The sequence below is a fragment of the Pelophylax lessonae genome (genome assembly GCF_965119305.1).
Source record: "Pelophylax lessonae genome assembly, chromosome: 2".
Classification (NCBI taxonomy): Eukaryota; Metazoa; Chordata; class Amphibia; order Anura; family Ranidae; genus Pelophylax; species Pelophylax lessonae.
Window position 1 is genome coordinate 659,974,476 of NC_138769.1, and position 27,366 is coordinate 660,001,841.

The following is a 27,366-nucleotide window of genomic DNA, read 5'->3' on the forward strand; positions in this document are numbered from 1 at the left end:
AATCTGATGGGGTAGGGTTTTCTGACAGAACACCGCTCGTAGTGCAAACTGATGAGTATGAGGAGGCGGAGCGTCTCCTCTGGGGAACGTCCTTCGTGTGATCCTGGTGTGCGCAATGACGTCAGACATCAGCACACTCCATCTCACGCAGGGCAGGCTGGATCTTCTAGAGGGGTGACCACGGCAGACACAGGAGTGACAGGAGGACTGGGGACAGACAGCGGGTGTTTGATGGTCCGGTGGTGAGTTATGGAAGAACATTACAGTATACTTAATATTTTCTAAATTTTATATTTCATAAAATTATTACTGTTTTTTTTGTTTGTTTGTTTTTTTGTCCCTATACCCCATAAAGCAGCCCCCTAACCCCCCTCAAAATGCAACCCCTTACAAATTTTACATACAGACAAGGTGCCGTTGCATGTAAATCTGACTTCCTGATAAATGTAATTTTACATTTAATTATCATAACATAAAATAATGGATGTGGGGGCCTTTTCGTAGGCGTGCTTTTTTTTTGGGGGGGGGGGCAGGGTGGGTTGATGGGCAGCATTTCATTCTTGGACCCAGGCAGCACAAGGTCTTGGGCCAGCCCTGGTACCACATCCCCATGAAATGCAAAAGATAATTATTGTAGGTACTGGGACTTTAAAGGTGCCAACAGCTTACAACATACACCAAAAATACCATCAAAAGATACTTTATTCCACTCTGTATCACTTGTTAAAAACCAGATGCATAAAAGACATAGGTGAATGAATTCTCAGAGGACATTACATGCATGTATATATATTAACCACTTCAGCCCCGGAAAGGTTTTACCCCCCTTAATGACCCGGCCATTTTTTGCGATTCGGAACTGCGTTACTTTCACTGACAATTGCGTGGCCGTGCGACGCTGTACCCAAATAAAAATGTGTCCTTTTTTTCCCCACAAATAGAGCTTTCTTTTGGTGGCATTTGATCACAGTTTTTAATTTTTTTGCGCTATAACCAAAAAAATAGCGACAGTTTTGAAAAAAAAAAAAAAACAACAATATTTTTTACCTTCTGCTATAAGAAACTCCCAATAAAAAAATAATAATAGGCGTATATTGGTTGGTTTGCGCAAAAGATATCACGTCTACAAACTATAGGATATTTTTTATGGTATTTGAATTTATTTATTTTACTAGTAATGGTGGCGATCAGTGATTTATATTGCAGCGGACAAATCGGACCCCTAACTGGCACTTTTTTAGAGACCAGTGACACTATTACAGTTGATTAGTGCTAAAAAATTTGCACTGTACTAATGACACTGGCAGGGAAGGGGTTAATTGTGCTCCTGGGAAGTGCTTGCTAACTTTGTGGGGGTTGCTCTGACTGAGGAAAGACAGAGATACATGTTCCTGCTTAGCAGGAACACAAGGTCTCCATCTTCTCCCCTGTCAGAATGGTGATCTGCCTTTTTTACATAGACAGACCGCCGTTCTGCCTCTCTGAGGAACGATCGCGGGTGGCCAGCGGACATGGGGTCTGCTGAACCTGCTGATTGCCTCCCCCTCTGTCCAATCAGCGTGCGATTGCGCCTCCATAGGCGCGCGCACCCCCTTGTGGTTATTGCGCAAAATGACGTACAGGTACGCAATTTTGCGCAATAGAGCCACAGTAAATGATCATTGGGCGGTTGGCAAGTGGTTAAAGAGAGAGAAAACTGCACTTATAAACAATGAAACCAAAACACAAAATATAAAATGTAAAAAGTGATCTAAGCTGCATCTCTGCTGTGAGATATAACACAGTCAAACACAATCAAACACAATCAAAGTATAAAGGCTCGGTTCACACTACGTCGATCCGACTTAGGGGGCGACCTGTGAAGTCGGGTGCAGCGCGACTTCGGCACGACTTGCACGGACTTCATAAAATGAATGCCTATGCAAGTCGCTCCAGGTCGCCCTGAAGTAGTACAGGACCCTTTTTCTAAGTCGGAGCGACTTGTGTCGTTCCTATTAGAACGGCTCCTGTAGCAGTCAATGGACCGCGATGGTGCACGACTTGTCAGGCTGACCAAGTCGCCCGACAAGTCGTGCTAGTGTGAATGGAGACAAAGAGTTGCGCTATTTGTTAAATCAATGTAAATACATAAACAAAATCACAAAGATAAGGACTCAAATTGAATGGTAATTAAAGTCCAGACAATATATTGTGAAGAAATATAACATGAAGAAAAATTTATGTGAAGAAAAACAAATGGAGTAAAGTCCTCTTCATACAGTATGTGACCAGGATTTCAATATACATAGTCACCATCCATCACCATGTGTGAGATCCTGATCGGAACACTGCCACCTTAATATGGTAAAAATGCCAGCTTACCAGCTAGATGGGACCTTCAGTGAGGGAAGGTCAAGAACGCTTGTGGCTAAACACCTAGCCATGGCCTTTCTGTAGCATTCCTATAGGGTTCCCTTAAGACTGAGGTGAAGCTCATCCAGATAATAACATCCATCAATCCATCCAGATAATATTATTATTATAATACCTCCATGATTTCATCCCCAGAAATATAAAAAAAAAATGCTTCACATAGTGAAAAAACCTTTATGGTACGTTTAATAAAAACTTAAGATTGCACTTACATCATTGTGATAATAAAACCTCCTAAAAACACTCTCGCCGGCTGGCATAAGACAAGCAGCCCGCACTTCCAAGAACCGATGTACGTGATAACCTCAGCACATCGCTCCGCCCTGCACGTTTCGTAACAAAATGACCCCGGACGACGTCATGGCTTACTTTCAAGATATTACATTTTGCATAATAGAATGCCTTACCATGGATCATCCCCAGATATATGTGCCACATGAGCAAAATGTTCTTATTGGTTCTGATAAGAATTATGAAATGGAAGCTGAACTTACCTAGTGCTGGGTCTGCACACTCCTTGTATAACTCTGGTGTACAGTAAGCGGCATCTCCTGAAAAAAAAACAAGAACAACAATAAGGCGTCTTGCATACATGCCAAAAAAAGTTTCATTTAGAGCATTTTTTTTTTTTTTTAACGGATCTGAACACAGGTACATTGTTGTCTATGGGACGACACACATACAGTAACTACTTAAAGTTCCCTAACACAGCGATGTGTCCAGGGCCATGTTTCATTTGACTGCAGTAATTCATGTGCATATATTTCAATGCACAAACATATACAAGCATATGTGTATAAATTGTAGCACTGGCAGAGAGAGGATGAAGAATTTTACGAGTGTATACAGTATGTATATGCATATGCATATTTATGCGTCTGTACATGCGTTCATGCAAGGTCTTACGGAAAATAACTTGTGTTTTTTACTGCCAACAAGATCCTGCATATAAACATCAGAAATTTTTTTTACTGCCAGCAAGATCCTGCATATAAACATCAGAAAATGAATATGTCCTAAACATGTTTTTTATATTTTTAATTCTAGAGCTTTACATTTAAGATTCTCTGCTTATACTTCTGAGTCACTGACCTGGTACAAGCATACAACAAATGAAAATGGAATGAATGTCAGAACTTCTTACCTCCATATTCATTGGGAATCAGTGACTCAAAAAGTATTGAAGCCAAAGTATTCTATCCATTGGCCCCTATGTCACTACTTGGTCCCCTAGTAATGTTGGGGTCGTAGAGGAGAGAATCCTGGAGCACGGGGCAGGGACAGGTTCCCACTGACATAGGCTACAAGGTTGATTTTTAAAAAAGAATTTGCATAGCTTATAGCTATTCACCCAATGAAAATGCATGTTCTGCTCTGTGTGAATGGGATAAAAAAATGAATACAAATAGGCAATATCCTGTGCTATTTGCTTGTAAATAATTGATCTGAAATGGAAAATACCTAATTTGGCCACTAGATGACACTTAGGATTTTAGGAAATTCGTATGTTACTTAGCTCCATCTAGTGACCAAAAGTGGCAGTTTCTAGGAAATTCCTATGTTACTTAGCTCCATCTAGTGGCCAAAAGTGGCATTCTCCATTAAAAAAAAAAAAAAAGCAGTTTTCTGTCACTGCTTTGTACAGGCTTCCTGAGCTCCCGCACACAGTTTTTTGCAAGGTACCTGCTGCAGCACAGCCGATTCAGAATGAGGCCTTATGCCTCGTACACATGATCCGATAATCGGATGACCTATCGTTCGCATTTTGCTGCATGATACTAGTATCGAATTCAACAATGAGTACTAAACGTATTATTTTTTTTTGGTACGATTCTGGAAAACCTTCCTGGTTGCATTGCTACATATCAGATAGTGAAAAACAAAAACAATGGCAGCCGGGTTATTTTTGTGTTTCTAATTATGCGTGGTCCTTGTTCTTGCGATTTTTTTTTTTTTATTTTTTATAAATCTGTTTATTGATTTTATACATAGATTAAATCATACCATACACATACACATCAATAGTAAAAACGACAGTAACAAAAAAAAAAAAAGAAAAAAAAAAACTAATAAGTCCTTCCTTCCTTACTTCCCCCATGCATAATCCTCGCAAGAATACTTTTAATACTATCTACCAATAGAGAGATCTAGCGAGTTTTAGTGGACGCACACTGTACTGATTAAACGATTGCTGTTCGCTAGGCTATCGTACCACAAACGTTTTCGTGTTTGTCCCTTCGGATTGTGTTGGACGAAATATCGTGATCGGCTGTTGAAAGCTGTGTACTAACGATCAGATTATCGTGCGATCAATTCGAAAGCCATTTTTTTTCCATCTGATTATCTGATTGTGTGTACGAGGCATTAGTGTAAGTACCAGAGCTTTTTGAATCAAATACATTTGGAGAATATTTTTCGCAAAGCTTTTTATACACAGAAAGGTATAAGGCTACGTTCACATGTGGGCACAGCGGATCACGGGCAGAATCACAGCAATTCTGCCCGCGATCCGGAAATCATTGCTAATCGCGGGACGCCTGTGCGATGCCCGTGATTTGCAATGGCACCCCAAACGCACCCCAAACGCTGTGCGATGTTGCTGCGATTTCCACCTGCTGAATTGCGGTATCATCGCGCAAACATAATCGCGGGACGAATGACGCACAAAAGAAGCTCTTGTACCTTTTTTGGGCGTCCCGCGATTCTGTTTGCGCGATGTTACCGCGATTCGGCAGGCGGAAATCGCTGCAACATCGCACAGCGTTTGGGGTGCCATTGCAAATCACGGGCATCGCACAGGCGTCTTGCGATTTGCAATGATTTCCGGATCGCGGGCAGAATTGCGGTGATCCGCTGCGCCCACATGTGAACGTAGCCTTAGCTAATAACAGCGTTTACAAATGAGCCAAAGATTTACTAATGCTAGCAGTGTGAGGGTTACAAATAATCAATACTGATTGAGAGAGTGAAATTCCACTTTAAATGCTTTAGGCGTAACATTTGTCTTACTCGTAATGTTTCATTACCCTGTGAAAGGCTTGATGTCTGTATACTTTGCTTATTCTTGCTGATTTGTAACAGATGTCAGAAGCTGGGCTGTAAATGTTTATAAACTGCAATCAAAATGAAGTTTAAAAAAAAAAATGAGCCAAAATATTCTATCCATTGGCCCTTATGTCACTACTGGTCCCCTAGTGATGTTGGGGTGACAGCCCATGACGGGAAAGGAATCTGACATTCCTGAACGCGTTGAATGCAGAAGATTGTGCAACAGAGCGCAGATAGAAGACACAGCCCACCAGCAAGGTAAGCGTAATAGCATAAACTCTTTTTTTCAGAGATCTTAATTTTTTTGTTATTTGGGGGGATGACAGTGTCACATATTGGTGGGATTATTTACACCAAGCTGATTACAAAAAAAAAATGTAAATAATTCCATACTTTAAAGCGCCGATCAATCAACCTGGGTACAACCAGCCTGCCAGATTCTCTTGCGAAGTTATGATTATCGCTAGCGGCTCTGATAGATGCTAGTGAAAATCATTGTCTTCCCCAGGCGGGGGCGGTTTTTCCCGCCGCCCCAGCTACCCCCTGCAGGGAGCAGACAATTGCTCAGCAGGGGGGATCCCCCTGTCAATACTGTCTGTGTTGGGGAATGGTGCAGATTGCTATCTTGCTACCCGTGGTTGCAGTAAAGAAATTTGCATCATGTATGGCCTGCCTTAGAACGCTGGAGTATGGGAAAGGAAATGCTGCAGGGACCAGTCTAGCAGTGCAGAGGAGCTGAGGAATAGGTAAGCAAATCTTTTCCCTGTCCCCTACACCTAAATGAGCAGTCCCCCCTGTAACACAGGTTATTAACTGGTAATCCTGCCAGAAGATCATTTAATGTTCTACTTAAGGTGTTACTAAACCCACAACAGTAAAATCAGTGTGTATATGCAGTAAAGCATGCTTGGTATACCCACTGTGTATACCCACTGCATTGTGTAAAAAGGCTGTTTGATCCTGTCTTCTCTGTTCCTCTCCTACCTTTACTCTCCTCAATCCATCTCCTGATAGAACAGAACCTTGGGGGGGGGGGGGGGGCACATGCTCAGTTTGGTGTGTATTGCTAGAGAGTATTATTTGTTTCTTGGGAGGATACACGTGATCAGCACAGGGCCAATCAACACTCTCCAGGCAGAGGGTCAGGGGTCATGCAGCCTCATAGGACAATCAGAGGTGAGTGAAAACTTCTCCTACAAGCTTTAACCAGTGCTCGGCCAGACACTGATCGAAGTCACAAGACTGCTATATACTGCTGATGAGAAAAGGTTTTTAGCAGTATATATTTGCTAAATTAATTGCATTTCCATGTTCTGTGTACTGTGGGAGACCAGATATAGTGAATTCAGAGTCCTGGGTTTAGTAACTCTTTAATGTAAAAGAATAACAATGCTGTTCATTCTACAGTGAAATTGCATAGCAGGCTTTATGTACAAAAAGCTGCACTCTGAAAGTGATCTGTGGCTATACAGCTGCTGGATCACTTTCACTTTACACCCAGGAGCCGGCTGAAGAAACAGAGCACAAACTTAACCCTTCACTCTTTGGATATGCATAGCGTGTCCAAAAAACTGAACTAGTTAAAGCCGTAATAAGCCCAAAACTAAAAATGAAATATATTGCAGTTTAGCAATTATTAGATGTGATGGCTGCATTTGTTTTCTTTTTTTAAGCTTTTTTTCCCTTCTAATTTCACCTGGTGATCTAGCCAGTATAACCCCTCCTGTATTAGAATGCTTCCAACTCTGGATGAATGAGCATAGGGGGCATCTTTGGACAGCAGCGTTGTCAGTCTGGGGGGAAGGGGAGTGTTAGATGTGCTAGCAGATTTAAATACCCTAACAAATTAAAGCTGATCTCCAGCTCACACTTATAAGCAATTACAGCAAACAATGTTTTCCCTTTTGGGATAAAGGTTCTACATAAATAAATAAAAGCTGCCAATCAATGGGTTACACGTCCACCAATGTTCCCTGGGACTGCTTTATTGCCTTGATGTGCCTGTTATAAACCTATCTACATGTGAGTTGCCTATGTTTTACTTTGGAATAAACTGCTTAAAGTCTACACTTAGAGGCGCCTCTCCCTCTTGTCTTTTATCTGCAGATTACTGGAAATCTGGTTTATGTTCCTGTTGATGGCAGCCTAAAGTGTGTGGACTATATAGTGCTCTCTGTTGAGTACATGGACTTTCCTATGGAAACTCCTCCAGGATGGCACATTAATAATGGTCATTGCCAGATGGTTTTCTGTGTCTCCCAGCACAGTCTCCAGAGCATGGAGAAGATTTCAGGGGATGGGCAGTTACTCTAGGAGAGCTGGACAGGGCCATAGAAGGTCCTTAACCCATCAGCAGGACTGGTATCTGCTCCTTTGTGCATGGAGGAACAGGATGAGCACTGCCAGAGCCCTACAAAATCACCTCCAGCAGACCACTGATGTGAATGTCTCAGACCAAACTATCAGAAACAGACTTCATGAAGGTGGCCTTAAGGCCCGATGTCCTCTAGTGGGCCCTGTGCTCACTGCCCGACACCATGGAGCTCAATTGGCATTTGCCGTTGAACACCACCGTGGCTGTGAAGCTCTTCTCTCTCCTGGGCTCCCAACTGCCCCCGAAGTTCACCTTCCACACAGGCGCAGCCTCCTTCTGCTGGACCGCACAATCTTCGTGTGGGGATAGATGCCCACACCCCGAGGACAGCGCCGCCCACCAGACAACCAGGAGCAGCTGCTGCAAGCCGCACAATACTGTCTGCAATCGTCTTATGTGCCGCTGCCGCTCACTTGTCTGCTCCCGTTGTCACTCACCTTGTCCTTCCTGAATCCCGCCGCATCCCACACACACAGTGAAGGGGCCCTTCTAAACTTTGCGCACACGGCCATAGTCCCAGGTGACCCCCCCCCCCGACGCTACATCCCGCCACACCATGCCACGCCACTGCTGGAATAAAAAAAAAATAATATTTTGCCGCCCCCCCCTACCCTGGCGCTCTAGGCAGCTGCCTAACCTGCCTATTGCTAGCGCCGGCCCTGACACCAGGATTGGCAGGTCGGCCACTGGTGCTCTTTCACAGATGAGAGCAGGTTCACCCAGAGCACATGTAACAGACATGAAAGGATCTGGAGAAGCCATGGAGAACGTTATGCTGCCTGTTACATCATTCATCATGACCGTTTTTGTGGTGAGTCAGTGATGGTCTGGGGAGGCATATCCATGGAGGGACACAGAGACCTCTACAGGCTAGACAATGGCACCCTGACTGCTATTAGGTATCAGAATGAAATCCTTGAACCCATTATTAGACCCTATGCTGGTGCAGTGGGTCCTGGGTTCCTCCTGGTGCACGACAATGGCTGGCCTCATGTGGCGAGAGTCTGCAGCCAGTTCCTGGAGGATGAAGGAATTGATACCATTAAATGGCCCCCATGCTCACCTGACCTAAATCCAATAGAACCCCTCTGGGACATTATGTTTCGGTCCATCCAACAATGCCAGGTTACACCTCAGTCTGTTCAGGAGCTCAGAGATGCCCTGGTCCAGATCTGGGAGGAAATACCCCAGGACACCATCCTTCATCTCATTAGGAGCATAAGTTGTCAGGCATGCATACAAGCATGTGGGGGCCATACAAACGACTGAGTACCATTTTGAGTTGCTGCAATGAAATTTCAGCAAAATGGAGTAGACTGCTGCATCCCTTTTTCACTTTGATTTTTGGGGTGTCTTTGAATTCAGCCCTCTGTAGGTTGATAATTTTCATTTCCATCAAACGATGTGACATCCTTTAGTTCCTAACACATTACCCAGTCGATATCAGTATAGATATCCAGCATGATATTTTTCTCCATTGAGATCTGATGTGTTTTTAAAGTGCTCCTTTAATTTTTTGAAGCAGTGTATATACAGTATCTCACAAAAGTTTTATTATATCTTTTCATGTGACAACACTGAAGAAATTATACTTTGTTACAATGTAAAGTAGTGAGTGTACAGCTTGTATAACAGTGTACATTTGCTGTCCCCTCAAAATAACTCAACACACAGCCATTAATGTCTAAACCGCTGGCAACAAAAGTGAGTACACCCCTAAGTGTAAATGTCCAAATTGGACCAAAAGTGTCAATAATTTGTGTGGCCACCATTATTTTCCAGCACTGCCTTAACCCTCTTGGGCATGGAGTTCACCAGAGCTTCACCGGTTTTCATTCGAGTCCTCTTCCACTCCTCCAAAACGACATTACAGGGCTGGTGGATGTTAGAGACCTTGTGCTCCTCTGTCTTCCTTTTGAGGATGCCCCACAGATGCTTGGCCAGTCCATTACCTTTACCCTTAGCTTCTTTAGCAAGGCAGTGGTCATCTTGGAGGTGTTTGGGGTCGTTATCATTTTGGAATACTGCCCTGCGGCCCAGTCTCCAAAGGAAGAGATCATGCTGTGCTTCAGTATGTCACAGTACATGTTGGCATTCATGGTTCCCTCAATGAACTGTAGCTCCCCAGTGCCGGCAGCACTCATGCAGCTCCAGACCATGACACTCCCACCACCATGCTTGATTGTAGGCAAGACACACTTGTCTTTGTACTCCTCACCTGGTTGCCACAACACACGCTTGACACCATCTGAACTACACACGTTTATCTTGGTCTCATCAGACCACAGGACATGGTTCCAGTAATCCATGTCCTTAGTCTGCTTGTCTTCAGCAAACTGCTTGCGGGTTTTCTTGTGCATCATCTTTAGAAGAGGCTTCCTTCTGGGATGACAGTCATGCAGACCAATTTGATGCAGTGTGCGGCGTATGGTCTGAGCACTGACAGGCTGACCCCCCACCCCTCCAACCTCTGCAGCAATGCTGGCATCACTCATATGTCTATTTTCCAAAGACAACATCGGGATATGACGCTGGGCACGTGCACTCAACTTCTTTGGTTGACCATGGCGAGGCCGGTTCAGAGTGGAACCTGTCCTGGTAAATCGCTGTATGGTCTTGAACACTGTTCTGCAGCTCAGGTTCAGGGTCTTGGCAATCTTCTTAACCACATTACCACTAAGCCTATTTTTGACACTTTTTGTTTACAAGTTTAAATCAGTATTTTTTGCTAGAAAACTACTTAAAACCCCCAAACATTATATATATATATATTTTTTTAGCAAAGACTCTGGAGAACAAAATTTTTTGTCACGCGGTATTTGCGCAGCGGTCTTTAAAACGCCATTTTTTTGGAAAAAATTAGAAAAATCACATTTCACTGCATTTAAAAAATACTAAACAGTAAAGTTAGCCCATTTTTTTTGTATATTGTGAAAGATGATGTCACGCCGAGTAAATAGATACCCAACATGTTACGGTTTAAAATTGCGCCCCCCCCGTGGGATGGCGACAAACTACGGTCAATAAAGATCTCAATCTGCGACGCTTTAAATTTATTTAACGGTTACCAGTTTAGAGTTAGAGTGTAGCTCTCTTTTTTATTGCCCACGCTCTGGCGATCGCAGCGATACCTCACATGTGTGGTTTGAACAGCGATTTCATTCGCGGCTTGACTTGCGTATACATTTTTTTTTGTGCGCGAGCAAACGGCGACGGGGGCGGCTACATTTTTTTTTTTCCTATTTATTTTTTCTTTTTTTTTAACTTTACAACAGGTTTTTAAAAAAAAATAAAAAATCTGATCACTTTTATTGCTGTCACAAGCAATGTAAACATCCCTTGTGAAACCAATATGCAGTAACAGGTACTCTTTATGGAGGGATCGAGGGTCTAAAAGACCCTAGACCCCTCCACTACACTTTCCTGTATGCAAAACGCAGAAAACGGCATTTTTGCATACAGCCGTTTTTCAAATCTGCCGCCTTTTGCAGCACAGTAACCCGGAAGTGACGTCATGAACGCAGCCTCCGGGTTACGTCATCGGAGACCCGATCGATGCCGTTTCCGGCATTCATCGGGACTCCATCCAGCCGGCGGACGTGCCGGCTGGGTGCTCGGGGCTCCCGGTGGGACGAGAGCCCCGAGCAAAGCCACGGAAGGCGGCGGGAGGGGGGGGGGGACGTCCCCTCCCGCCCCCGGGTAACGATCGAGCGGCTCCCGAGCTGCATCGGTCATTACCGACGGAAAGCCGACCGTCGGCTTCAAACAACGGTACCGGGATGATGCCTCTAGCTAGAGGCATCATCCCGGTATAACCACGCAAAGTCAGCCGACGTAGGTCTACGTGGCTAGACGTTAAGTGGTTAAAGCCTAGGCCATCTTTATGTAGAGCAACAATTATTTTTTTCAGATCCTCAGAGTTCTTTGCCATTAGGCATCATGTTGAACTTCCAGTGACCAGTATGAGAGAGTGAGAGCGATAACACCAAATTGAACACCTGCTTCCCATTCACACCTGAGACCTTGTAACACTAATGAGTCACATGACACCAAGATAAAATGGCTAATTGGGCCCAAAATAATGGTGGCCACACAAAATATTGACACTTTGGGCCCAATTTGGACATTTTCACTTAGGGGTGTACTCACTTTTGTTGCCAGCAGTTTAGACATTAATGGCTGTGTGTTGAGTAATTTTGAGGGGACAGCAAATTTACACTGTTATACAAGCTGTACACTCACTACTTTACATTGTAGTAAAGTGTCATTTCTTCAGTGTTGTCACATGAAAAGATATAATAAATATTTACAAAAATGAGAGGGTGTACTCACTTTTGTGAGATACTGTGTATATATATATATATATATATATATATATATTTTTTTTTTAATGAACTGTTTATGATTCTTATTCTAATTATATTATATTTGATGTGATACACATTTATTATGAATTGCGCATATTGTATTTATGGCACAGAAAGCACTTTATTGAGCATTTGAAATTTGTTGGTGTTTTACACTATTTGCGCTTTATTGATTGCACACTGTGAAGATTATAGTGAATAGTTTATTGTGCAGGCACAGTTTTCTATTCTTGCAGTAAAGCTTGCTTCTGATACTCACTGTGGAACCTAAGGGGTAATCTTCTGCATTGTGTATAAAAGCTGTTTGATCCTGTCTTCTCTGATCCTCCCCTTCTTTAACTGACTCCAACCCATCTCTTGATAGAACAGAGCATTGGGAGTCAGGCTGCATATGCTAATTCTTGTGTAAAAACAACTTCCTTGAATGAGTCAAATCCTCCTTTATCTGTGTCTCGCATGCAGTGCTGGGACAAGGTCATCCAGCGCCCAGGGCAAAGATGCCAAACTGCGCCCCCCCTTCCATTAGGGTTAGGGTCAGTGTGCCCCCCCATCCCTGCAATAAACCATTGTGCCCAGGACAGCTCCCCCTCCTGCCCACCCCTTGTCCCGGCCCTGCTGACATGCTCCCCCTCCCAGACACTGCAGCTCTAAGTGGGAGGGTCCTAACAAGAGGCAGTGTGGCTAATCCAGAGAGAAGTAGGTGGAACTAAGTGTGGCCTAATGCTGATTGACAAGCTATTGGCTTGCGAACTAGCAGTGACAATTCTGATAACAACACCCCCTGTCAAATCTTCTCACTTTAGTGCAAGCAGGCACAGCCTACATGAAAGTGACAACACTGCTCTGAATTCAGGTGCAGTGCAGCAGCGTTGTCACACCATCACAGGAAGCTGGATTAGGTGGACTTCACCAACAGCATCAACAGGGGGTTTGGCAGTACCAGGACAAGGTCATCCAGCACCCAGGGCAAAGATGCTAAACTGCACCCCCCCTCCCTTAGGGTTAGGGTCAAGGCGCCCCCCCATCCCTGCAATAAAGCATTGCGCCCAGGGCAGCCGTCCCTCCTGCCCACCCCTTGTTCTGGCCCTGGGTTTTGGGAGTTTGCAGGGGGACTAAGAGAAAACAGTAACTGCAAATGCACTTATACTTTTTTTTTACAGTTCTACTTTAGGAAAAAGTGTATTGGAGGTCATACAGTACCTGGCATATGCACCATGCGGCAGTTACAGTTCTCCACCAAGTAGCGGGTCTCGCAGTCTATCCGACATGCAGAAATACTGAACGTGTCAAAAAATTCCGAGTCCATAGCACTTGATTTACAGTCTCCCCATGGTGGAGGCAGGTATGTCAGCTAGAAGAATCAGAAGAATGACAGACAAGAGAGAGTGGGTGACATTGCAGAATAGTGCTGATACAGATTGATGAGGAGAGACAAGCAGATAGACGGAGAGCAAATGCTAGATAACCAGGACAAGAAGCTGTAAAAGATTCTGTTTATATGAGCTTTCTCATCAGATTTATCTTGGTGTCACAACCTTTCATGCTGAATCATTTCATCTATCGTGTTTTATATACACGGAATGCAAACAGTGCCTTGCGGGATGATATATCCTAGGTGGGTAATCAAAGAAAAGGTCACTCGGATATGGAGGGTTTTCAGTGATAATCTGTGTACTGATATAATGTCAAATGAGTCTAGTCTGCAGTGCCAGATGCAGAGAGGAAGAAGACTGTATTAAAAAACACACCAATTAGAGGTTTTTAAAACATCTATAAACAACTGCTGATGTGAAAGGCAAAAGGTGCCCCCAGACATAGGCTAAGAGGTTGATTTATAAAGTAATTGCATATCCATTCACCCAGTGAAAATGCACATACTGTTCTGTGTGAGTGGGACAAAAATGAATACAAATAGGCTATATCCTGTGCTATTTGATTGTAAATAATTGATTTTCAAATGGAAAATACCGTGTTTGGCCCCTAGATGGCACTTAGGATTTTTAGGAAATTCCTATGTTACTTTGCTCCATCTAGTGGCCAAATGTGGTATTTTCAACACTCCCAACTTTCCATTCTGGACTTTGAACAGATGTAAAGAAAAGAAGACTGCAGATAAACAGGTACAACCTACGTAGGAGTATTGGAAATTTGGAATTATAGGAAGTATAGGAAATTTGTTTCATCTCTGTGTCACCTGAGAAGATTCTCTTCATGGGGTATATGTAAGGGCTTACAACTACTCCTAATTCTTTATTGTATATACTGTACATTAGCCATTCTATGCGTTTGGTCTTTGCAGTAACCAGGCATATCAGGCTAGAAAAGGTAGACTCCATTGTATTTCCTATGTGCTGCTAATAGGAATTGCAGGGCAATATCTTAGATCCAAAATGTGATTGAACATATTTAGGAATCATAAATAACTAACTTTAATTTACATTTACTGATCATTACATACTTTAGGATTTAAACGCTTGCCGACCGCCGCAAGTACAGGTCAGCCCCATGCAGGCAAAGTGACGTACCGGTACATCACACGCCTGTGAGCCAATAGGGGCAAGCGCTTCCGCCCCCGCTCTTTCACGGACACCTGCGCGCGAGTGACCGGAAGACCTGATGTCCGCCGGTCACTCGTGATCGTCAGTTACAGAGGGAGAAAGGCAGGCGGCTAATGTAAACAAAGCCGCCTGTCACTCTCCCCTGTGTAACAGCAGAGATCATACGGTCCTGCTATGTAAGACCGTAGATCTCTGCTGTTACATCAAAAGCCACATCCCTGCACAGTTAGAAACACGCCCCTAGGGACACACTTAACCCCTCCTTCTCTAATAAAGTTAACCCCTTCCCTGCCAGTGTCATTTTTACAGTAACAGTGCATATGTATAGCACTGATTACTGTAGTAATGTCACTGGTACCCCCAAAAGTGTCAATAATGTCAGTCAAGGGTCCGATCTGTCCGCCGCAATGTCGCAGTCCCGCAAAAAAAAAATCGCAGATCGCCGCCATTACTCGTTAAAAAAAAAACAACAAAAATTACAAAAATCTTTCCCTTAGTTAGTAAATGCAATAACTTTTGCGCAAACCAATCAAAATACGCTTATTGCGATTTTTTTTTTTTTTACCAAACATATGTAGCAGAAAACAAATTGGCCAAAAATGTTAAAAAATTTTGATTTTTACATTTTTTTGGGAAGTTCATATAAAAAAATGTGAAAAATATTGTTATTTTTGCAAAATTGTCGCACTTTTTTTGTTTATAGCGCATGATCAAAAAATCGCACAGGTGATCAAATACCACCAAAAGAAAGCTCTGTTTGTGGGAAAAAAAGGACGTCAAATTCGTTTAGGTACAGCGTCGCACGTCCGCGCAATTGTCCGTTAAAGTCACGCAGTGCCGAATCGCAAAATAGGGCCTGGTCAGGAAGGGGGTAAAATCTTCCGGGGCTTAAGTGGTTAAAATATCTGTAAAGAACTATAACTATACCAAAGAAATAGAAGAGGCAGACCATCCTCTATAGGGATTCTGATATTTCCTGCTGATTTCAGCAGAATATGTCAGAACGGAGACTCATATTCATTAACTATAGCTGACACGTACATAGCTGCAGCTACATGCATGTGTATGTGCCGTGTGACATTGCGGGCAGAATTTAGCGTTTTGCCCCTGGGTCCTATTTCTGTTTCTCTCAATAAACCCTCCTCCAATGTCATAGCTCTCCATGACTCTGACCTTTTCTGAGTCTCAAGTGTCTGACAAAGTACGCTGTATGATATCACGTTGTAAGCCTGCTATTTAAAAAACAAATAAAGGTCTATAAACAGAGCACCAATACGAGAGTCTATTATGTTGCTAAAAGTCCGACTCGGCATTTTAAAGGGATTTGAGATCGTAAGGCAGGGCTGAGACATCATCCCCTTTGTAAATATTTCTAACACACTAAACAAAATTATAAACTTTTTTGTTTTTGCCTCCATTTTTCATGAGCTGAACTCAAAGATCTAAGACTTTTTCTATGTACACAAAAGGCCTATTTCTCTCAAATATGGTTCACAAATCTGTCTAATCTGTGTTAGTGAGCACTTCTCCTTTGCCGAGATAATCCATCCACCTCACAGGTGTGGCATAGCAAGATGCTGATTAGACAGCATGATTATTGCACAGGTGTGCCTTAGGTTGGCCACAATAAAAGGCCACTAGGCCTCATGTACACTGCTACTTGTAAACGAACGTTTAGGACAGTGGCGGCTGGTGAAGTTTTAAGATGGGGGGGCGCAAGACCCCGCCCTTCTATTTTGGCCCCTCCCATTTCTCAGAAGCCACACCCCTTATAGACCCCACCCATTTTGTCCCCTGTATTTTGCTTGCGTGAACCAATTCTCCCAATATATCACATATTAAGGGCTCCATCAGTACTAGTATATCCCATAATAGGGAGCAGGGGCCCTATTATGGGATACACTGACAGAGTGGCACAAACCCCACAGTACAGGCCCCTTGTACAAACCCCACAGTACAGACCCCCTAGCACAGACCACACAGTACATGCCCCCTTTCAATGTAGTGACCAGCGTACATGCCCCCTTTCAATGTAGTGACCAGCGTACATGCCCCCTTTCAATGTAGTGACCAGCGTACATGCCCCCTTTCAATGTAGTGACCAGTATACAGGCCCCCTTTCAATGTAGTGACCAGTATACAGGCCCCCTTTCAATGTAGTGACCAGTATACAGGCCCCCTTTCAATGTAGTGACCAGTATACAGGCCCCCTTTCAATGTAGTGACCAGTATACATGCCCCCTTTCAATGTAGTGACCAGCGTACATGCCCCCTTTCAATGTAGTGACCAGTATACATGCCCCCTTTCAATGTAGTGACCAGCGTACATGCCCCCTTTCAATGTAGTGACCAGCATACATGCCCCCTTTCAATGTAGTGACCAGTATACATGCCCCCTTTCAATGTAGTGACCAGCGTACATGCCCCCTTTCAATGTAGTGACCAGCGTACATGCCCCCTTTCAATGTAGTGACCAGCATACATGCCCCCTTTCAATGTAGTGACCAGTATACATGCCCCCTTTCAATGTAGTGACCAGTATACATGCCCCCTTTCAATGTAGTGACCAGCATACATGCCCCCTTTCAATGTAGTGACCAGTATACATGCCCCCTTTCAATGTAGTGACCAGCATACATGCCCCCTTTCAATGTAGTGACCAGTATACATTCCCCCTTTCAATGTAGTGACCAGCGTACATGCCCCCTTTCAATGTAGTGACCAGCATACATGCCCCCTTTCAATGTAGTGACCAGTATACATGCCCCCTTTCAATGTAGTGACCAGCGTACATGCCCCCTTTCAATGTAGTGACCAGTATACATGCCCCCTTTCAATGTAGTGACCAGCGTACATGCCCCCTTTCAATGTAGTGACCAGCATACATGCCCCCTTTCAATGTAGTGACCAGTATACATGCCCCCTTTCAATGTAGTGACCAGCATACATGCCCCCTTTCAATGTAGTGACCAGCGTACATGCCCCCTTTCAATGTAGTGACCAGCATACATGCCCCCTTTCAATGTAGTGACCAGTATACATGCCCCCTTTCAATGTAGTGACCAGTATACATGCCCCCTTTCAATGTAGTGACCAGCATACATGCCCCCTTTCAATGTAGTGACCAGTATACATGCCCCCTTTCAATGTAGTGACCAGCATACATGCCCCCTTTCAATGTAGTGACCAGTATACATGCCCCCTTTCAATGTAGTGACCAGTATACATGCCCCCTTTCAATGTAGTGACCAGCATACATGCCCCTTTCAATGTAGTGACCAGTGTACATGCCCCCTTTCAATGTAGTGACCAGCATACATGCCCCCTTTCAATGTAGTGACCAGCATACATGCCCCCTTTCAATGTAGTGACCAGCGTACATGCCCCCTTTCAATACAGTGACCAGCGTACATGCCCCCTGCAGAGGTATGGCAGTGGGAGAGATGGGATCAGGCAGAGGGATGGTGGTGGGAGAGATGGGATCAGGCAGAGGGATGGTGGTGGGAGAGATGGGATCAGGCAGAGGGATGGTGGTGGGAGAGATGGGATCAGGCAAAGGGATGGCGGTGGGAGGGATGAGGGCATGAGGCAGAGAGGGATGGCAGTGGGAGGGATGGTCATGGGATGAGGCAGAGCAGAGGGGGATGGCAGTGGAAAGGCTGGATGGATGGATGGTCATGGGATGAGGCAGAGCAGAGGGGGATGGCGGTGGAAAGGCTGGATAGATGGATGGTCATGGGATGAGGCAGAGCAGAGGGGGATGGCGGTGGAAAGGCTGGATGGATGGATGGTCATGGGATGAGGCAGAGCAGAGGGGGATGGCGGTGGAAAGGCTGGATGGATGGATGGTCATGGGATGAGGCAGAGCAGAGGGGGATGGCGGTGGAAAGGCTGGATGGATGGATGGTCATGGGATGAGGCAGAGCAGAGGGGGATGGCGGTGGAAAGGCTGGATGGATGGATGGTCATGGGATGAGGCAGAGCAGAGGGGGATGGCGGTGGAAAGGCTGGATGGATGGATGGTCATGGGATGAGGCAGAGCAGAGGGGGATGGCGGTGGAAAGGCTGGATGGATGGATGGTCATGGGATGAGGCAGAGCAGAGGGGGACGGCGGTGGAAAGGCTGGATGGATGGATGGATGGATGGTCATGGGATGAGGCAGAGCAGAGGGGGATGGCGGTGGAAAGGCTGGATGGATGGATGGTCATGGGATGAGGCAGAGCAGAGGGGGACGGCGGTGGAAAGGCTGGATGGATGGTCATGGGATGAGGCAGAGCAGAGGGGGATGGCGGTGGAAAGGCTGGATGGATGGATGGATGGTCATGGGATGAGGCAGAGCAGAGGGGGATGGCGGTGGAAAGGCTGGATGGATGGATGGTCATGGGATGAGGCAGAGCAGAGGGGGACGGCGGTGGAAAGGCTGGATGGATGGATGGATGGTCATGGGATGAGGCAGAGCAGAGGGGGATGGCGGTGGAAAGGCTGGATGGATGGATGGTCATGGGATGAGGCAGAGCAGAGGGGGATGGCGGTGGAAAGGCTGGATGGATGGATGGTCATGGGATGAGGCAGAGCAGAGGGGGACGGCGGTGGAAAGGCTGGATGGATGGATGGATGGTCATGGGATGAGGCAGAGCAGAGGGGGATGGCGGTGGAAAGGCTGGATGGATGGATGGTCATGGGATGAGGCAGAGCAGAGGGGGACGGCGGTGGAAAGGCTGGATGGATGGATGGTCATGGGATGAGGCAGAGCAGAGGGGGATGGCGGTGGAAAGGCTGGATGGATGGATGGTCATGGGATGAGGCAGAGCAGAGGGGGATGGCGGTGGAAAGGCTGGATGGATGGATGGTCATGGGATGAGGCAGAGCAGAGGGGGATGGCGGTGGAAAGGCTGGATGGATGGATGGTCATGGGATGAGGCAGAGCAGAGGGGGATGGCGGTGGAAAGGCTGGATGGATGGATGGTCATGGGATGAGGCAGAGCAGAGGGGGACGGCGGTGGAAAGGCTGGATGGATGGATGGATGGATGGTCATGGGATGAGGCAGAGCAGAGGGGGATGGCGGTGGAAAGGCTGGATGGATGGATGGTCATGGGATGAGGCAGAGCAGAGGTGGACGGCGGTGGAAAGGCTGGATGGATGGTCATGGGATGAGGCAGAGCAGAGGGGGATGGCGGTGGAAAGGCTGGATGGATGGATGGATGGTCATGGGATGAGGCAGAGCAGAGGGGGATGGCGGTGGAAAGGCTGGATGGATGGATGGTCATGGGATGAGGCAGAGCAGAGGGGGACGGCGGTGGAAAGGCTGGATGGATGGATGGATGGTCATGGGATGAGGCAGAGCAGAGGGGGATGGCGGTGGAAAGGCTGGATGGATGGATGGTCATGGGATGAGGCAGAGCAGAGGGGGATGGCGGTGGAAAGGCTGGATGGATGGATGGTCATGGGATGAGGCAGAGCAGAGGGGGACGGCGGTGGAAAGGCTGGATGGATGGATGGATGGTCATGGGATGAGGCAGAGCAGAGGGGGATGGCGGTGGAAAGGCTGGATGGATGGATGGTCATGGGATGAGGCAGAGCAGAGGGGGACGGCGGTGGAAAGGCTGGATGGATGGATGGATGGTCATGGGATGAGGCAGAGCAGAGGGGGATGGCGGTGGAAAGGCTGGATGGATGGATGGTCATGGGATGAGGCAGAGCAGAGGGGGATGGCGGTGGAAAGGCTGGATGGATGGATGGTCATGGGATGAGGCAGAGCAGAGGGGGATGGCGGTGGAAAGGCTGGATGGATGGATGGTCATGGGATGAGGCAGAGCAGAGGGGGATGGCGGTGGAAAGGCTGGATGGATGGATGGTCATGGGATAAGGCCGAGCAGAGGGGGATGGCGGTGGAAAGGCTGGATGGATGGATGGTCATGGGATGAGGCAGAGCAGAGGGGGATGGCGGTGGAAAGGCTGGATGGATGGATGGATGGATGGTCATGGGATGAGGCAGAGCAGAGGGGGATGGCGGTGGAAAGGCTGGATGGATGGATGGATGGATGGTCATGGGATGAGGCAGAGCAGAGGGGGGTGGCGGTGGAAAGGCTGGATGGATGGATGGTCATGGGATGAGGCAGAGCAGAGGGGGATGGCGGTGGAAAGGCTGGATGGATGGATGGTCATGGGATGAGGCAGAGCAGAGGGGGATGGCGGTGGAAAGGCTGGATGGATGGATGGATGGTCATGGGATGAGGCAGAGCAGAGGGGGATGGCGGTGGAAAGGCTGGATGGATGGATGGATGGATGAATGGTCATGGCCCATGATGACCATCCATCCAGCCTTTCCACCGCCATCCCCCTCTGCTCTGCCTCATCCCATGACTCATGGGATGAGGCAGAGCATAGGGGGATGGCGGTGGAAAAGCTGGATGGATGGTCATGGAGGACTGACAGGAGGACCACGAGGACTCACCGGTGGTGATGTCTTCTTCCAGCAGATGACCTCCGGTGGTCTGGTCTCCTCTCCGGTGCCGCCGTCACTCCCGTCCGGTGTCCACCCAAATCCATCGCCCGCGGTCCGGTCCACTGCTGCGAGTGACGTCAGCGGGGTCAGCGTTGGATGTCCTGGATGCTGTGATTGGTCCAGGCTGGAGGCTGGACCAATCACAGCCAGGAATCCACGAAGTGGGGGTTTCCAAGGAATCTGCCTTGCGCCCAGGTTACGCCCCCCACGCCCCCCAGAAGGCAGCCAATCGGCGCCTCTTCTGGGTGGTAACCCCACCCCCCCACCCCCTCCACATCGGCTGGCGGCGGCGGCGAACGCAATTTTTTTTTTTTTTCAAACTTTATTGCTCGTTTTGCAATCTTTTTTTTTTTTTTTTATCTTTTTTTTTTTTCTTCCTTTTTTCAGGGGGGGCGGCGCCCTGGCGCCCCCTATGCACCGGCCGCCACTGGTTTAGGAGCAGTTGGGCGTTTTTTCAGAAGTCCCTGAACCCACCTCTATGTTATCTTATCTATCCATGTACACTGGGTCATTTACAGTCATTTAGAGGCAGTTGAGTTCAGTGTCGTTTTTTGGAAAGCAATTATTTGCGTTCGGGATGTTCAGAAAGTGTGTTTACCGGCGTTTCACATGCAAAAACGTGACGGAACACGTTCACCCGCGTTTAGCGCTTGCGTTTTCATGAGGCCTTTTATTATATATTATATATATATTATATATATAGTGTATACATATATATATATATATATTGTGTGTGTGTGTGTATATATATATATTGTGTATATGTATATATGTGTATGTATATATGTATATATATACATACATGCATATATATATATATATATATATATATATATATATATATATATATATATATATATATATATATATATATATATATATATATATATATATATACACATATATATATATATATATATATATATACACACACACATATATACAGTATGTATTTATATATGTATACCCCTAATCCAAAATCTACATAGTTGGGTCACCCTGGCATGGCAGAGTCAGGACACACTAAACTCCGGTCACCCTGACATGGCAGAGTGGGGTCATCCTGGCATGGCAGAGTCAGGTCACCCTAAACTCCGGTCACCCTGACATGGCAGAGTGAGGTCACCCTGGCATGGCAGAGTCAGGTCACCGTAAACTCCGGTCACCCTGACATGGCAGAGTGGGGTCACCCTGGCATGGCAGAGTCAGGTCACCCTAAACTCCGGTCACCCTGACATGGCAGAGTGGGGTCACCCTGGCATGGCAGAGTCAGGTCACCCTTACATGGCAGCCACATGACTCCACTCTGCCATGTCAGGGGGATCGGAGTTTGCAGCTGCCATGTAAGGGTGACCTGACTCTGCCATGCCAGGGTGACCCAACTCTGTAGATTTTGGGTTTGGGTTGTTGTTGGTTTGACAACACTCCCCCCCCCCAATCGCACCCCCCTCAGAATTATCGAGCAATTGTGGGTATTTGGGAGGGTCTCCAGATGTGTTTTGCAAAAAACGCCTCTGAACACAAAGGCCGCTAAACGCGTCCAAACGCGGCATGCAAATGCGACACAATGGGCGTTTTTAGACGTCGTTCTGTAGCTGTCAAGTTCCAGCGTTCAAAGGACTTTTTAAAACGTCCCGTGTACATGTAGCCTTAAATGTGCAGTTTTATCACACAGCACAATGTCACAGATGTCACAAGTTTTGAGGGAGAAATTGGCATGCTGACTGCAGGAATGTCCTCCAGAGCTGTTGCCCATGAATTGAATGTTCATTTCTCTACCATAAGCTGTCCCCAAGGCGTTTCAGAGAATTTGGCAGTACATCCAACCGGCAAAATTCCAAAAAAAGAGAGAAAAAGATGGGGCTTTTGTGGCCAGTGGGAGGAGGAGGATCTTAGGTACCACACAATTTATATAAAACATATTAAAAAATATACATAAAAGGACATATATCCCATTAATAGCATGTAAAAAGAAAAAGAGCACATTTGTAGAAATAAGTTCCCATAGGGGAATGCCGATACTTGGTATCAGATGATGAAGATAGGGTCTCTGATGGAGCACGGTCTAAGGGTCCCCAACAAGCCGACGCGTTTCGCACAAGGCCTCCTCAGGGCCAAAGAGACCAAGACAGACCGATATTTCCCACTGCGATCAAGATCATGGCGGGCAGGCAGGCTGGCAGACCGACCAATCAACCTGGCCACAACAAGAGGCTAACGAAGTAATAACCATAAAATAGTGTCAGAACAATAGTAGTGTAATCTTCAAGGTGTAGAGATATATCTACAAGTGCTTGCACTTATGCTGAGGGATCCCTCTGACTTTTGCCCCAGTGACCGCGGTGACTACTTAGTCTAACACGCTATCAGCATACAGCCAAATTCTGTTGGGGCATCTCATTAGGATTCTGCATATTTGCATATTCTATAACACAGGCAATGACAACTACTGCAACTAGGTATAATTTACTGTTAGCATGAGGCAGGCATTCTCAGGATAGATTCATCATAATCAAGTGTAGATAGCAAAGACCCCCCTGCACAATGCGACAGGGTTAACCTGATGTGTGTCGATAATTCAAATGGCCTGCCTTTGGCTGTATGCTGATAGCGTGTTAGACTAAGTAGTCACCGCGGTCACTGGGGCAAAAGTCAGAGGGATCCCTCAGCATAAGTGCAAGCACTTGTAGATATATCTCTACACCTTGAAGATTACACGACTATTGTCCCAACACTATTTTATGCTTATTACTTCGTTAGCCTCTTGTGGCCAGCTTGATTGGTCGGTCCGCCAGCCTGCCTGCCCGCCATGATCTTGATCGCAGTGGGAAATATCGGTCTGTCTTGGTCTCTTTGGTCCTGAGGAAGCCTTGTGCGAAACGCGTTGGCTTGCTGGGGACCCTTAGACCGTGCTCCATCAGAGACCCTATCATCATCATCTGATACCAAGTATGGGAACTTATTTCTGCGCATGCGCTCTTTTTCTTTTTACATGTTATTAATGGGATATATGTCTTTTGATGTATATTTTTAAATATGTTTTCAATAAAGACAGGTTTTATATAAATTGTGTGGTGCCTAAGATCCTCCTCCTCCCACTGGCCTCAAAAGCCCCATCTTTTTCTCTCTTTTTTTGAAATTTTCCCTATGTATACAGGGGTATGGGCCATTACCACGGTAATTTGCTACTAATACATCCAAATGGCCTCACAACTGCACAGCACGTGTAACCACACCAGCCCAGGACCTCCACATCTTCACCTCCAAGATGGTCTGAGACCAGCCACCCAGACAGCTGCTGCATCAATCGGTTTGCATAACCAAAGAATTTCTTCACAAACTGTAAGAAACCGTCTCAAGGAAGCTCATCTGCATGCTCGTCGTCATCATCGGGGTCTCGACCTGACTGTAGTTCATCGTCATAACTGACTTGAGTGGGCAAATGCTCACATTTGATGCAGAGGCGTTACTAGATCCTTCAGGGCCCCGGTGGAAGAAATCATGAAGGGCCCCCCAGACCCCTGTCTGGGGCCCTTCCCTTCAAGCCTGGGGCTCTTCCCACTGATCCTGGGGCCCTTTACTCTCCTTGCAGGGCCCTTTATTACTGTCCTGCAGTGGGACCCTTTTACAAGTTCTGCAGTGGGCCCGCTTCCTGCCATCTTGGGGACTCCCCACGTTGGTGGAATGCCAGGGCCTGATCGCAAGTGTGACCTTTGTGATCCTGGAAGTTCACTCACTGGTGTCGGTAGTTTTTATTTTTTGGTATTTTAATTGTATTATTTTTTATCATTTTATTTTATCTTTTACAATGTCTCTGACTATGACTCTGTCCATTCAGAAAAGGAAGGAGCTGGTAAATTACATAGTTACTGACCCCTTCCTGGTTCTCTATTGTGACACATTCCCTGCAGTAGCTGTCAGGAGAGGGAAGGGAGCACAGTAGGGGGGGGGGGGGGGCAAGGGGAGCACATAGGGTAGGGGCCCAGAGAAAGCAGAACACAAGTGAACTGAATAGTGGCGGGGGCAGCATACATTTTCCTCCTGCAGCTACAGGAGGAAAAAGGAGGACAGGGATTTCTCTATATGCTGCCCCACCAACCCTCCTATCCAGGTGTACAGGGGAACCGCACAGGCCCCCTGGAGCATGGGGCCCGGTTGCAATTACAACCCCCGTAGTTACGCCCCTGATTCGATGGCATCTGGCACTTTGGACAGGTGTTCTCTTCACGGATAAATCCCGGTTTTCTTAGATCTTTGAGTTCAGCTCATGAAAAATGGGGGCAAAAACAAGTATTGCATTTATAATTTTGGCCAGTATAGTTTACGTTAAAGCCTTAACTCCAGGATGAGCAAATATTGTCTAAGAGGCATGCATATGTTTACTGGAATCTTTGTGTGCTTTGTATATTTTTTCCAGATCTGTGTAGTAATCCAGAGAGAAACTTTGCCTCTGTACAGAAAAGTTATGAAAACAAGACCATCACTTCTGCTCTCTCTCCTTGTGCAGGGTGACTGGTCTGGTCTCTGTCCCTCTCCTGTAGATTTGTGCAGTGGGTGGGGCCTGAGGGGGTCCCTCTCACAGCTCTATTCTCTGCACAGGCCATGTACAACACAGTGATGACATCACTGCTACTTTTACAAGGTAAGATCTGGGCTTGCAGTCAGGACTGGGACAAGGGTTGGGCAGGAGGGACGGCTGCCCTGGGTACTGTGGTTACTAGGGATGATCGAACGGTTCGGGTTGACCATCGGTTCGACCCGAACATTGACTGTTTGAAATTCGGCCGAATTTCAAACTTTTTGCTGAAAAAGTTCGGAATTCGGCAACCAGAACAGACCAAAATGCAAAGAGACAGGAACTGGGCTTTAAAAGCCCGTGATTGGACCAGAACCATCAGTAAAAGCCAATTGAGGGGGCAGGAGGATGCTAGGAATGTGATTGGAGTGACTAGGGGGTCCAGAGGCCAATCAGTAGTGAATACGCCCCCCAGTATATAAGATAGCCCGGCCAAATCACTAGCATTGTAATATAGGGGCTGTGGAAGAGAGTGGAAGCAGTTCTGTTACTCCTGCTTCAAAGTGTCATTTAGCAATTATTAGTGTGAGGAAAGGGATATCTAGTGTAGTTAGGGTACTATTTTCCACTATAGTTAGATTTAATAATCTAGTTTCTGTAGGGAAAGTGTTAAGTGTCAGGGGACCGTAGTATAGTGTAGGGTTAACTGACTCTGACTGCTATGGCAGGGTGACCAAACCCTTCCATGTCAGGTTGACCGCCATAGAAATCCATAGAAAAAAGATTGTTTCTATTAGAATTGCAATAGAGCAGGATAGTGGCTTCGCCCCTGTGACACCCGGCTTTTTGTTGCAGGCTTTTTTTTGGGCTTTTTTGTGGACGTGTTTGGAGGCAGGCATGACATCAGAACTTCTGTGTAGGGGTATATATACACACGCACACATGTATGTATATATATACACATACACATATATAGGTGTGAAAGTAGCAGAACCCTATGCCTGCGCTAATGAAATAATTAACAGGCATAGGACTACGCTCCTATCACACCTATATGTGTGTATGTGTATAAATACATATAAGCGTGTGTGTATATATACCCCTATACAGAAGTTAAGATGTTATGCCTGCCTCCAAAGACGCCCAAAAAATGCCCAAAAAAACGCCTGCTACAACACACCTGGGCGTTTTTGTAGCAGGCGTTTTTTTAGGCATTTTTTGGGCGTCTTTGGAGGCAGGCATAACATCAGAACTTCTATGTAGGGGTATATACACACACACATGTATGTATATCTACACATACACATATATAGGTGTGAAAGTAGCAGAACCCTATGCCTGCGCTAATGAAATAATTAACAGGCATAGGACTACGCTCCTATCACACATATATGTGTGTATGTGTATAAATACATATAAGTGTGTGTGTATATATACCCCTATACAGAAGTGCAGATGTTATGCCTGCCTCCAAAGACGCCCAAAAAATGCCCAAAAAAAACGCCTGCAACAACACACCTGGGCGTTTTTGTAGCAGGCGTTTTTTTGGGCATTTTTTGGGCGTCTTTGGAGGCAGGCATAACA

The 27,366-nt window shown here is 46.0% G+C and overlaps 1 protein-coding gene across 3 annotated transcripts in view; it reads right to left on the reverse strand.

Moving 5' to 3' along the window:
- Positions 1-27,366, reverse strand: part of ASIC1 (acid sensing ion channel subunit 1) — a gene marked incomplete at its 5' end in the record, with an annotated part of 428,906 nt that overhangs the window by 95,592 nt on the left and 305,948 nt on the right. For all 3 annotated transcript variants that reach the window (XM_082248466.1, XM_082248465.1, XM_082248464.1), the window contains 2 exons: positions 2,907-2,963; positions 13,402-13,552. In XM_082248466.1, coding sequence (XP_082104592.1) covers positions 2,907-2,963; positions 13,402-13,552 — 208 coding nt within the window. The remainder of the gene's footprint in view (positions 1-2,906; positions 2,964-13,401; positions 13,553-27,366) is intronic.